Here is a 14,902-nt window from a genome sequence, read left to right on the forward strand (position 1 = left end):
CATATTTTTATTCATGTCAGTGTCTGAAGAAATTGTAACTAAGATTTTTTTATTATGCAGAATAATTGTGAGGCTTACAGTCCAAAAGAGCCATGTTCATATAGGATTATTTCCAGAAGGTTTGTTATAATGAAAACCATAAAATGATCTAAACCAGAGGTTGACCAGAATTAGCCCCCATCCTGTTCTTATGAATAAAGTTTTATTGGAACGTAGGCATGCCCACTTATTTACACTTGTCATTCTTCTTGTTCTAATGATAGAACCTTTAAGCATTAAATTGAGAGCCTATGACCCACAAAAACTAAAGTATTGACCGTCTGGCCCCTTACAGTAAAGTTTAACATTTCTTAATAGTGGGGCATATAAAATAGATTCCTTATTTAAAATTTCTACTGAAATAGTATTTTCCCTGTAAAAGAATTTTACCTATAATAAGAATACATTAGCCTGGACTTTGAAGTTCCTTTTATTTAAACTTGAACATATCTAAAATATTACACAATTTCTTTAACAGTCTTTTTGATAGAAGCTCTTTTATAAATACTAGTTAGAAAAATACATTTTTTTCCCCTTCAGTGTTCCGAGGTTATTTTGAGTATGGACATGAGGCAGAATGGACGGACAGATGAAAAATGTTTAAAAATGTTTTTATGGTAATAAATGTTAAGTAGAAAAAATAAATTTCTTCCATTAGAATCAGGTAGAATAATGTGAAATTTTGCATTTATCACTATATGAAACTGTCTTATTTATTGACTTATTATCTACCTCCTTCATTAGAATGTAGATTTGAGGCAGGAACCTTCTTTGCCTTGTTTGCTACTATATTCCCCTGGCTGGAACAGTGCCTGCGCCTCAATAAATATTGATTAATGGACAGATGAAAGGATAATCTCAAGTGAAAGATGACATGTAACATATAAAACTGTCACCAAAACTAGTTATTCAAATTGATCAATATTCAGTTTACATTTCTGAAGATCTTAATAGCATCAAATTTGTGAACTTCAACCATAAAAATTAAAGCAGCATAGCATGAGAAGAAGAAATATTTGTTAATCTCTTGGTTCCTGCTGGGTGAGATGGATATATTAGAGGGAGAAAAATGGGGACATTGGCATTAAACTTGGCATTAGGAGTCCAAATTATTTAACATTTCTGAGCTTTATTTCTGAAATTAAGCAGTGTATTGTATATAAGGCCTTAATTCAATGTTGAGCTCCTAGTAAGACCCCGGTAAATGGTAATGTAATGTAATGCTGATGCTATCATTATTTGTATAATGGGAAATATTTTATCACTTTAAATTTAGCTTAATGTTTCCTTGTCTATTCTCCCCCCCACCTCTGAACTCCTGCCGTGCCCCCAAATAGTGTGCCATGCAGGTCAGGCAAGCTCAGTAGAAGTCTTTTCCTTCTTTCCTCCCTGTCTTGGTCTCTCCTCCTCCTGCCCTCTGTTCTTCTGTGGCTTGATTTAGAATTGGTTGAGTTTCTTCTCAAACCTCATCAACTGCTATGACCATCTGAGAAGGATCTTAGAACAAAAGCCCTTCATCCTTACGTGTGGAATCAGAGCCTCTCCCAGTCTCAAGCCAAGCCCAAGCAGAGGGGGTCCCAGCCACTCAGATGGACTAGAGCAATCCCCTTGCTTCTCTTTTCTTACCTTCTTTTTCTCATTGTTCAAAATATGTCCAGCTTTGGGTTCTTTTTCCCTTTTGATAGGAATAAAAGATACTATGTTAGTCCCCATGGTAAGATAAAGAAGATGCAGAGCGGGAGAGAAATTGAGAGTGAGACTGTATGTATGAGTGCATGTGTATGTGGTGAACACAATATTTTATAAGCCAAAAGGTGTTATGATATAACTTTTTTGTACTTTTATTTATAGAAAATTTAATCCTTACAGATTCTCAAGTCTTTTAGAAAAAATCATAAATACATTGCCCTAAGTGGTTTAAATGTTTAAGGTTTGAATTTACAGTAGACTGACTGGAACTACAATAAAATATGGAGGAATTGTTTAAGGAGACATCCCTCTGCACAGTTGAGTGCTCACTTTTTTCCCCTCTGGAGTTGCTTTGTTATTGCAAATTGACAACTTTGCAATTAAAGTGATTAATGATGTACCCTAGTGTTTACGGGTCTTGAGGTCAGTGAGTCCAAAGATGGCCATGTTGTGGGAAACTTAGATAGAGCTCATCTCACAGAAAAGGAACTTAAAAATCCTTCTGTTTTCTGTATGATTGTTTATGAGTTAAGTATATTAGATATGGTTGAAGGAGTCATTAAGACATTATGAGTAATGTGAATAATCTTTATCAGTCTAGTTCTGTTGCTTAATTCCTCATTCTTAAATACCAATGTGAGCATTCGTTGGCTACTTTTTAAGCTGAAAGCACATTATTTTATAAAGCAGTATTATAAAAATCCATTAATTCATTATATAACTTAAATATAATACCATTCATTGGGTGTTCATAAGATGCAGTTTTGTTTGATTCCTTTGAATCTAATTCCTGATAGAGCTATTGCTTATTTATAGCATTATTTTTCCTATACATCATTATAACCAGGGCATCACAATTTTAGTCTCTAATAAAATCCATTATAACATAGAGGTCTTTGAACTGTTTAGCCAGAAGTTTTGAAACTGGTTGCAGTGTACCCAGGATTTTTATTTTGGATGCTGCTCTTAGAAAAATCAATCACCTTTCAAAATAGATTGTTGTAGCCACACTGATGGCTTTGTTCTTTGAATTCCATGAGCCTGAGGATAGTATTGGGCCAATGCATCAGTCTCTCACCATCATGGCTTACTCCTGTACAGTGGCTTCACACTAAGAGAACAGAGAACAATAAGCAAATTGTTGAGCCCATGGCACTAAGCCATTGCCAGGATCTCTGCTGGTTTGAAACACACACTACACAAAAGTGACTTGTGGTGATCACTGCAGTTGAAAGGGAGATATAAAAAATAAAAAAAAATAAAAAAAAAAAGAAAGGGAGATATATTATCCCATTGTGTATTTCCCAGGATTTAAAGGGGAAAATGTAGATGTAATTTTTAATAACTTTACATTAGTTTTAAAAACTGCTTATCTATTTAAAAATCTTTTAAAAATGATTCACTTTTAAGTAATTTCTGACATTTCTAAAGTAAGGGTGTAAATGCTGGGTATAATGTGTTTACTTTTTTTGAAAGATGACTGTAAAAATCTTAATTCTGAGAAATAGTTTTTATTATTCAGTAATTCAAAATATTATTCAAATACTTGTTAGGATTTTCTCCTATGGGAATATAGGAAACACGTATTTCAGCTTGGTGAGGGAAATGAGATTTTCCTTTCTAAAACATTGATTATGCTCATAATCTTTGAGTATCTTACTTATTAAACACAGTTGAAGAAATCAATAGTTTGATAAAGAAACTATTTGATATAACGAAAAGTTTCGAAGATTGTATGGATTAAGATATTTATTTTCTTTCATTTCAGCCACTTGTAGGAGACTTAAGTAAACATTTCAGATTTACAGAGGTTTACTTTCTTTACTGTTTCTTTAAAATAGCATTTTCTGGAGGGTTTTTCCCCCTAACTCCAGTTTTAAGAAAAAAGGTTTCCTAAATAAATAAGTATTCTAAACAGATGAGTATGTCATACTTCAAAGGGGTATGGACAACAATCTGCAGTTTTTTTCTTTAGGCATTTAAAGGCTCTAAGAAGTTCTGTGATTAACATGCTTATTTTTGTTTGTTTTGTTTTTTTTTTTTTGTTTTTTGTTTTGCAGGCATCAACTTTAATAGGGGCTGACCTGTTTGGGGGGCTGGGAGTGTCCCCTGATCCCCTTTCTGTTCTTGTTGGGAGGGACGTGTCACTGGGATTATCTGAAACCAAGATGAAAAAAAAAAAAAAAAAAAAATGAAACCAAGATGAACCATCAACTAGGGAGCTGCGACCACCCTCCACAGCCTCTGCCCCGCAGCAGTTAACATGCTTATATAACTTTTAAGTTTCCCAGATATCTTTGGTAACAGAACCTCTTTTTTTGTTTTGTTCTTTGAAAAGTAGTTTTCCATGAAATATACTTTGAGAAATAGTCTTACTTGCCATAAAAAAACACATGTACATTTTATAAAACAGAAAACACACAAAAGAGAAAAAGCAAATACTATTTGTAGAGAGCCTTTACTAAAATGTTAGTCTATTTCCATCTGCTTTTTTTCATGCATTGACCATGCTGGATATGCTTTTTTATCTCTTTTCTTTTCAACTGAATATCATAAAGTAAGCATGTTATCATGCAGTTCAGGATTCTTTCAAAAAATGATTTTACTCATTGGATGTTTCACCATATGGTTATATTGCAATTAACCATTTCCTCATTGTTTATTTAATTGGTTGTTTCCAATTTTTCAATATTATAAGTTACACTGTAGTTAATAAATATACATAAAGTCCTTTCCACATATCAGATTATTTCCTTATGATATATTCCCAGAAGTTGATCATTATCTCAAAGGGCACGGGCTTTCTTCAGGGCTTTTTACAAATACATGGCAAATTATTTTTCAAGAGAGTTGTGTTAATATATAGTTTTTCCAGCAATGTGTAGTCTCTCAAACATTATGTATTAACATTAAAAAAAATCTCTACACACGAGAGCAAAAGGTGGAAAGGTGGTATATCTTTTTATTTTGTTATTTTATAATAGTAAAAATTGAATTTTTAAAGCTGTTTATTAATTTTGCTGTTCATTAATTTTATAGATTTCATTTGTCATGTATTTTAATTTTTCAAGCCACAATAGTTTTAGTGTCCTAAGAGTATGTAATTATACTTAAATATACACTTAAATAAAAAATACATTTAAATATAAGTACACTTAAATATTGATCTTTTAAAATGTAACTAATGCATGTTATAGGTACATATATACTGTGTGTGTTAAAATGTTTTTCCAAATATTTTTAATGACAGCAGTTTGACTTCTCTTCACTCCAAAAAGCAAAACGACACTCTAAAATGAGGGCCATTTTAAGTACAATGGTTAAAAAATTACATGGCTTAAATGAATACCTGCATGTCGTGTGACAGAGTAACTTTAAAGGAAATCTAAGTTTTAATGATTTTATGACTCATTTGGTGGTTATTTAAATAATTAAGCTCAAGGAACTAATTTTTATTGCATCTAGTGTCAACTACTTTGTTTGACATTTCATTATAAGTAAGTATTTTTTCCTTACAAAATGATGTTTGTGTTTTTAATGTGTAGTGGACCCAATTCTGGAATTTTGAAGATGTGTTATCCATTTTTTTTTCTGTCATACTTCAGGTAGTTGCACTTGTGAAATTTTATCAGAAGGCAAGCAGGGCTAACAGATTCAGGTTTCAGATTGTAAGTTCATTTGTGAATTCAAGATTTCAAAGCAGTATTTTTGCAGACTTTCAATACATAAAGTATTTTAGGACTCATTATTATTCTGTGCTTTCTCAACAAAAAAAGAGGTTGGATTCCAAAATTAAGTAAACTAACCATTCTGAGGTTCTTGTTATTGTTGCTAACGTTGGTTAAGAACGTGTTAACACCCTGAAAAAACTAAAGGATTGTTTTCATAGACATAGGATATATGCATTCTATTCTGTTTGGAAACTTGGTGACTGTTGAACATCCAGTTCTTTTTATAAATTGTTTTTATGTTTCTAGAAGAGTTCCATACACCTTTAAGTGTCCAAATGAAAAAAGAAACCATCCTATTATGGCAGACTTCCAATAATGTCTTGGGTGGTTTTAATAAGTAGATCCTCTGTGATTACATCTCATTGTGAAATTTCAATGAAAGGAAGATTCCACTGTTCTGTACTTGAACTTGTTTCCTTTGCTTATTATAATAATCCTAAAAGCTAAAGGAGAATTTGTCTATTTGAGAGTACACATGGAAAGTTACACAGCTTTGCAGAATATAATTCTATATTGTAGTAACCGAATGTTAGCATCCATTGTGGCCTCTCACTAGGTTAGTCAATTACTCAGTCAGTGCTTGCCCTAACTAATCAAATTAGTTGTTATTGGAAAATTTGGTTGCTGTTAAAAATGTTGATTAGAGTTCATTATTAAGTTATTCTCAGAGATCAAATATCCTATGCTACCTTCTTCCTTCCATTGGCGATCTGTTATCTAAGTAAAACAGTCTCATGGTTTGAACCTTTAAATTGTTACACTTATTATTTACCTACTAGGTTACATTTCTTAAATTTTGCACTTGATGTCTTATCTGCAGCCTTGTGTTATAGGAGGAGTCACATTGCTTCTGGCATGATTAAACATAATATGTACCTTAATACTGGGTAGTCTTTAAATTATTAGAAGCTTTCCCAATCATTTAGTTACTATCCTTGGCTGCAGCTAGTATATTATAAAATAAAGAACTGTCAGCCAGCTATATCCTAGTAATTTACTTACTCTAAACTTTGAAATACGTCAAGTAAAAAATGGGGATAAGGGTAGTTGCTATTTTGGTTATTTGTCATGGTTATATGCAATAATTGCTTCAAATAAATTATTGTCACTATTAGTCCATGCTAACCAAAGAGACAGTGATAATACAAAAAAGCATATATTGAAAATACTTAATTTGAATTTGGAAATGGTTCTGTATTCATGGAATTTTGCCCTTCTTCCCTTGTTCTCTCCTTTGCCACACTCATTACTGATGACCTATTACATGCAGGCAACAGTACTGATACAAAGAGACAAATGGAAGATGGTTATTTCGTTCACTGAAAATATAGCCTAAAGAAGAATTTACAGTTGAGTTTTACCATAACAAATATATTACCTGGCATAAGCATTTAAGAACATAAATTCCAAATAAATACTCATTTGGTGACTCAGTTCAACCAGAATTTATTCAGTATCTTCATACAGTATCTTACAGTGTGTAAGGGTATAGGTACTTGTAGCATTTGAGTTACATGAATTAATTAGTAGATGATGAATAGTCAAGACTATGAATTATGAAACTATAAATTCTGATTATTTAATATATTAAGGTATATACTAATAATTCCATTAATAAGATATTTACAAAAATTTATATTTTTTTCTCTTTTTCTTTATTTTTTTTTCCCTTTAGGGCATCTGCCACACCCAAGCCTGAGCCAGTTCCCGTTCAAAAGGTGTGTTTCTTATCTGGTATCACTAGGTACCACTTGATAGTCCCTCCTGAATCACTGCCATTTCCATTCTTATCTTAGGACATACTGACAATTAATAGTTTCAATACAGTTTTCCTTATGATTCTTTTCTTTTAAAGATTGGTGGTGGTGCAGGGGGGAGATGGAAATCAACACATACATAATTAACATCTGTAATTATACCAGTGTTATTAAAACATGATTTCCAGTGCCATTTAGTATCTAACTAATGTCCTTTTTTTTTTTTTTTTACATTCACATTCAAATTGCCTATCTTTATTCACATATTTTACAGAGAATAAATAAGTGGTTACTAAAAATGAGTACCTCAAGTCTTTGGTAACATTTTATTAGTGATAGTAATAAGTTTTTAATTACATTTTCAGAATATCCTGGATTCAGTTATTGGCAACTATGTTTTTTCTCTCATATACATCCTCAAATTGTCCCAAACCGTTTTTCATATACACCTGGCTTATACTTTGGGGGATTTTCTCCTTAATTTTGTTTGTGCCTTTCCAGTGAATTACTTATATTGATTTGCTGAGACATTAAGTTACTTTGTCTCCCTCAATTAGCTTTATTATTTCTACAAGATTAATTTAGATCACTTATTTTTTGTTTTTAATTAAACATAATAGGGCCACCATTGTAAGTTTTTAAAAGAATTTTTCTTTTGGAATGGTAGGATGAGTAGGAATTTGTTCTTGAATGTCACAGAAGCTTAACTTGTTTTTGTTTTTTAAACTTCACACTTTCTTTGGGATAGAGACTTGCAAACATAAATTATGTTAATTTTAGGAAGAATTGACTTTTCTTAGTTAAATTTTCTTTGACAAATGGAAATAAAGAAACCTCTAAGATCGTTTTTTTTTTTTTTTTTCCTTATGTAACTATTAACTATTTATCTTGGAAAAGGGAAAGAATTTTATTCCATCTCCAAATAATATCTCAAAACATTCCAGAGAAACAGGTGGATTGTTGAGATTTTTACTTTTAAGTTGTATCTTCATTCAAAATAATTCATTAGAATGTGCACATTTCTGAGTTAGATGAAAATGATTTTATTCTCTCTGTTTTAAATTTTTTTAAATGGAAGACTTGGAAATGTGCTGTTTTTTCCTCATGATTTAAATAATTGTACTCTGTAGAGTAAGCTGTTTGAAAGATGAAATTGTAATCAAGACTGGATATTTTAAAATAAATGTTTTTGTTAATGATATTTTGTTTATTGTGGGGTATTTAAAATTTTTTCCTTTTGGAAAATTAAAGTGTCTGTTGACACTTATGATGGCATTTAGGCTTTTTGATAGTTTTCCTATTCTAGTTACTAAATATTTTGAAACTTTTTTTATTTTTATTAAAAAAAAATACGCTCATTGTTTGCATCTGTGGTATGCATGTTGGAACCAGTTGGCATGCATGTTATACTCATTTTTTTTTTATCTAGAAACAAGTAAAGTTTGGGCTGCTAACATGATTGTGTTTGTCTTTTTAAAAACTAGCTGTGTGTTCTTTTCAATGAATCTATTTTGCATGTATTTGGTGTGTTTTGTGTATGTTTATTTTTATTTTACATAGGGAGAACCTAAAGAAGTAGTTAAACCTGTGCCCATTACATCTCCTGCTGTGTCCAAAGTCACATCCACATCCAACATGGCCTACAATAAGGCACCACGACCCTTTGGTTCTGTGTCTTCACCAAAAGTTACATCCATCCCATCACCATCGTCCGCCTTCACCCCAGCCCATGCGACCATTTCATCACATGCTTCCCCTCCACCCGTGGCTGCTGTCACTCCTCCCTCATTTGCTGCATCTGGACTGCATGCTAATGCCAATCTTAGTGCTGACCAGCATTCATCTGCACTGAGCGCTGGTAAACCTGCAGTTAATGTCCCACGGCAGCCCGCAGTCACCAGCGTGTGTTCCGAGACTGCTCAGGAGCTAGCAGAGGGGCAGAGAAGAGGATCCCAGGGTGACAGTAAACAGCAAAATGGGTAGGTGGCCAAGGGTGCTTTCTGCTCTTCTAAAAACTCTTCTTTCAGGCGATTTCCAGGAAATCATTTACATCCCCCCCAAATCAGCTGTTCTTTGAAGGAAGGGAGATGAAGTTTTTATTTGCTTCATTAACATGTAGCTTTATATTATATACATACAGCACTTGCTGCAAGGCAATTATAGGTTAATCAAAACCTAAGTATGTATTTTGACATGTTATGAACCGTGTAACATACTCTGTACCTCTTTCTCCAAGTCCTGGCATAACATGGAGCAGCTGGCAGTTATAATGCAAGGCAGATCTTGAATCTTTCTTTCTCATTTTTTCCATCCTTTTATTAGTCACCAAAAGTTTAAACAGAGTTGTGTCAGCTTATGTATCTCACCCTAAGAAGAGAGGAAATGAGGAGCTTGTAAGAAGCTTTTTTTCTAGGAAGTAGTCTTAAGACAGAAAGCAAATTTAGTTTTGACTCATGTCTATGTATGATGCACTAGCTTAGGTCAGATAGCCAGCAACATTCTTTTCAGATAAGCTTAAGCTAGAATTTAGTCTGTAAAAGCAAACAGTAATGACAGAACAACAGCATCAAGGGATGCTTCACAAACAGAAGCACAGACATTGTAAAAGTTTTTCTAAAATAGATGGATTTACAGAAGTGGACACTGAATATACGATGCCAGTGGAAGTTTTGGAAAATCTGTTCCTTGTGATTTTTTTCTTTTTTGAGGCATTTAAAAAAATTGAAGTGCATTTTCAGCAGCTTCCATTTATACATGGTCATTTTACTCTGTTTGGAATTCAGTGACTATACTTGAAGCCAAAGTCATTTTTATGATATGATTTTGATCAGATTTATTGTTACAAAAATGTACTTTAAAAGGAAAACAAAGGGAAATCATCTGCATATATGATGGTTTTAGTAATGCCAGTTCCCAGGAAAATATAATTAAAATAATTGCGTGGATAGGTCCTTTCTGAGATAATCCCTTCCGAATTTTAATTCATGTAATGAAGGGCCTGTGCTTTCTGTAGCAATGCTGCCATGGCAACTTTGGGGCTTTGAAAAAGACGGTGGCAGGGCTCCAGGCTGCTGCTGAGAGAAAGAGCAGGAGGTCTGGAAGAACCGCTACTGGTCCGAACATATGGTTTTTGTGGTTGTGGGTGGCTTTTTAAAGTTTTGACATATGTATTGAGGAAAATTAGTGTCCTTCAAAGAATGTTATTTCTTCTTTTATTTGTGGAAGAGAAATAGTATGTAGTGTTGAGATGTGTTTGGTTGTATTTTTTTATATGTCTATTTTAAGATAATAGATTTTAAAGAAATCAAAGTAGATATTCTGAGAAGAAAGATGCTGCCTGTCAACTTGTTGATCCCATAGAAAACTACAAGCAGAAGTTTATTATGTTTATTAAACTCCAGTTTCAGTATTAAAAAGTCCACTGGAAAAAGTGTCTGAACAAACATATTTCTCCTTACTAACATTTCTTGAAATTTTATAAGATAATCATTGTCTTTTTTTTTTAAAGAAAAAAAAATCCATCTACTTTACTGATTCATATAAGATAGTCTTTTTTTTTTTTTTTTAAGATTTTATTTCTTTATTTGAGACAGAGAGAGAGAGAGAGAGAGAGAGAGAGAGGCAGGCAGAGACACAGGCAGAGGGAGAAGCAGGCTCCATGCAGGGAGCCGGATGTGGGACTTGATCCCCGGATTCCAGGACCACGCCCTGAGCCCAAGGCACCAGGACCACGCCCTGAGCCCAAGGCACGCACTAAACCGCTGCGCCACCCAGGGATCCCCGATAGTCTTCTTAATAGAAACTTATAGAGGTAAAAGTAAATTCAGGTTATGGAAAAGTATTACATTTAAAACATGAAAATATGAATATAAATCTTAAATTTGTGTTTTATAAGTACAACTTTGACTAAACTTAAAATGATTTAAAGCTTATTGTTTTCAAATTGAAACTGTAGGCAGTGGTGTAGTAATAGAGCCTCAATGATGGTTTTTTAATCAGTGGACATGTGATTACTGGGCATGTGCCTGTATCCAGACCTGTGCAAGAGTGAGGAGAAAAGGGATTATTACATTTTTGCATCATTAACAAGAAAGTTATGGCTTCACATTTGTAAACTGGGTATAGATTGCTTTCAAATGTTGTCCAGATGTTAGGACAATGAAAACTTGATTACTCTGAAAACAAAATGTGGTGCCTTTGAAATTCTAAGATGAATTTGCAGTTGCCATTTCTCTTACTACATTAAAGAAATCAAAAATAAATCACACACTTTACTAGTTAATAATGTGTCATTTTGAAGAGTAGATGTTTTGTGGTATTGATGAATTCATTTCCTTCATCAGGTATCAAACTGTTTTCTGAAATCATTGTCAGACTATTTACTAATTACGTGATTAGTACATTTTTCATATTTTTATAATATTACAAAAGATCTACAACAAAACTCTTTCAAAGTTGAGAGTTGTTACTTTTTATTAATTATATTTTTATTTTAAAAATAACATATGCCAGTAACTAAAAATTAAGATTTCAAGAGGGTATAAAGCTAAATTCTTAAGTTGTTTTTTTCCTCAAAGCAGCAAGATTATTAGTCTTTACGTGATTTAAAGTAACTGGCTAATTTGCCAAATTGATAGGTGTCTCACCCAAATTTATACAGGATTAATAAACATAAGACACAGTAAGTATTTATTCATTATGCATTACTACTGAGAGATTTTAACTCATTATAAGGTATGATGAAATCTATAATTATGTTGATAGTTTTAGAATATTTCTTAAAGATACAACGTAAGTGTATCTTGTTTCTTATGAAAAATAATGAACAAGGCACTTTATGAAATTTTTAATCTTTCTTCTGCATATACAAATTATTGATCTTAACTTGCTGTTTTCCTTACTCCTCTCCCTCTTTACTCTACTTAGAACAAAATGGGACTTTATATTCCAAACCAGAAGGAAAGCTATTTTGCATCAAGTAGTTTAAATAATTTACCTTTTCCCTTTCTATATGCCCTTGCATTATAATATGCCACTGCTTTCAAGAGGTAAGTCTTTCATGTATCCTTTATTAATTTAAATTTTGTTGGACTGCAATTTCTTCTAACAGTTCCAATATGTTCTTTTGAAGAACCTGGCCTTGGGAGATAGAAAATATGATGATATGGTAGTAATATTTTTAAATGCTTTTCTCTTTACAGAAAACACAAGTGACAAAGTTAGTATCCACATTACTGGAGAGGAAATATGGTGATTTATATATGAGTAAACAGCATGAATGTGTCTCATTTTTGCAAAATTAAGTTATATTTTGCAAAGCAGCTGTCATTTATAAAAACATTTATTAGTGTTTTCACTAAGTTTGGTTTGCATTGCTATGTTGTAATGAATTGCTTTATGGTAATAAATAATAGTATTTAACTTTTGTCATAAAGTACATGTGGGGTTTGCTGTGTAGTGGTTTATAAGACATAATGCTTGGGGAAATGCAATTTGTGTCAGTCGAGACTATTAGGAGACAAAGAGAAAGATACAAAAGAAAGCATAAACATATATGGCACTAGTAAATAACATATGAAACTGAATTGTTTTCCAAATCCATATAACAAACTGGTGTTTCCCAGGTAAAGTCTCTGAAGAACCGTTTTTATTTTTTTAAACAATGTTGCTAGAAGTTTTAGACCTCTACATGTACAGTTGTGTGTCACTGGATGATAATATACATACCTCTGAAATTAGTTAAGAGAGATAGTTACTGACTTATTAAATGTCATAGGTAGTTGTCATAGACATTGGGAAGCACTGTGGTATACCTTTAAAACCTTGCTTTTGTGTCTGTTTTTGTGTGTGTGTGTGTGTGTGTGTGTGTGTGTGCGTGTGTGTCTTGATGGTACACTGACTGGTGATTAACAGCCTTAAAAATAGTTAAAAATTACATTAGATAAGAAATTAATTTTGTGTTATGATCAGTATGAGCATGTGCTGCAATTTATCATCACAATGTAGGTTAGAATTGGAAATATGGATGGAATATTTAACTGTTTTAGACACACCTGAGAACTAATGATCAGGTATTAGAACAATTTTATTTTAGGCTGGGTGTGGTCCCACTAATTGAATAGTTCCATGTTATATACATGTAGGAATATAGCACCCAAGTATACTAGTGAAAGATCTCCAAGCCCTAATTTATTGTTTAAATTCTTTTTTTAAAATATTTTATTTATTTATTCATGACAGAAAGAGAGAGAGGCAGAGACACAGGCAGAGGGAGAAGCAGGCTCCACACAAAGAGCCCGATGTGGGATTCAATCCTGGGACTCCGGGATCATACCCTGAGCCGAAGGCAGACGCTCAACCGCTGAGCCACCCAGGCGTCCCTGTTTAAATTCTTATACACAAAGATTTTGGCTAGTTACTAGATTCCAGTGTAACAAACAATTTGACTTGTAAAGAGGAAAAATTGGGCCTTGGAAAAATAAATTTAAGCATTTTAAGTTAAATATATATATATTTTTTAATTCAAGGTTCAGATACATAATTATTACTATCCATTGTCCTAGGTGTTTCTAAATGCATTATGTGATTTAATTCTCATTTGAACTTTGAAGTGAGAGGTTACTTAATTTTCTCATGTATCTTGTAAGTGTTTAAGATTCAAGCTTAGATTTTTTGAAGCCAGTTTGACATGCCTTCCTCTGCATCACCTGACTGTGACCCTGGCTTTTTTCTGTTACTTTGAATTTGCATTTATTTTTAAATGGGTTGAGGCAATATGAATGAATAATGTGCATAATCTACAGTTGGGTTTGATAGTATTTTTTTTTTATAAGTTAGGGGATCTAACCTAACAACAAATCTGTATTTGTATGGTTTTCAGAGTGCTTTCAAATATATTAAATGTATGCCCTTACCAGAAGTCTGAAAGAAAAAGAAATTGTAGTCCATTTCACTGTTCAGGAAAGAGAGGCTTCTGTAGATTGCCTGGGCACCTTGTCCTGGGCATAGGGCATGTGGGCAGCATAGCCAGGGTATGAGGCCAAGTCTTCTCATTGTCACATTGGCACAAATGCCTTCGCAGTGTATGATGTGCCATTCTACTTGGGCACATTTTCTGAAATGCTTGAAAGTATTTGTTCCATATATACAAATTGACATCTTTAGGTTGAAACCAATCAGATATCCACTTGTTGCCACTCATTACACTGTAGAATGTTTCCCTTCCATCTTCATGTTGATTCAAAACTTTTCCCTTAGACTTAAAAATGCTTAAATATGTATCTAAAATTCTGTTTAGGTTAGGTTATTTTGAAAAATTCTCTGCTATTTAAAATAACAATGAAGCAGAAAGCTTTGCATTGTGATTAGAGCAGAGTAAGTATCAGTAAATATTGAGATCAACTTACTCCTGCGTCCCTCCCCGCCGTTCAGTGAAACTCGGCTCTCTGTAGAGTTTATGAAACTGACTTTGATATATAGGTAGGAAATACGGCTACAATGAACAGTCTCAGCATTAAAACGGTAGGCAGTTTTTGTCACTGTGTTTATAATGAATTACTAGTTACTCTGACTAAACTTCATTTCAGGATTGATTCAGCAGTGTGTTGGCAAACTATGTAGTTTATACTTCAGTCATCTCTATCATAATGGTATATAAATACATTTGTTTTTAATGATTGAACAGTT

General features: G+C 33.0%; 1 protein-coding gene across 17 annotated transcripts in view; it reads left to right on the top strand.

Annotated features, from left to right (window-relative positions):
- The window catches only part of PDLIM5 (PDZ and LIM domain 5), a 212,107-nt gene that overhangs the window by 117,391 nt on the left and 79,814 nt on the right, over positions 1 to 14,902 (top strand). For 11 of the 17 annotated variants that reach the window (XM_077882898.1, XM_077882908.1, XM_077882900.1 and 8 more), the window contains 2 exons: positions 7,135 to 7,177; positions 9,104 to 9,195. In XM_077882898.1, coding sequence (XP_077739024.1) covers positions 7,135 to 7,177; positions 9,104 to 9,195 — 135 coding nt within the window. Of the gene's footprint in view, positions 1 to 7,134; positions 7,178 to 8,776; positions 9,196 to 12,417; positions 12,435 to 14,902 lie in introns of all 17 variants that reach the window. The other 6 variants (XM_077882904.1, XM_077882907.1, XM_077882915.1 and 3 more) reach the window with 2 other exon arrangements.

Source organism: Canis aureus, chromosome 33 (genome assembly GCF_053574225.1).
Source record: "Canis aureus isolate CA01 chromosome 33, VMU_Caureus_v.1.0, whole genome shotgun sequence".
NCBI classification, from domain to species: Eukaryota; Metazoa; Chordata; class Mammalia; order Carnivora; family Canidae; genus Canis; species Canis aureus.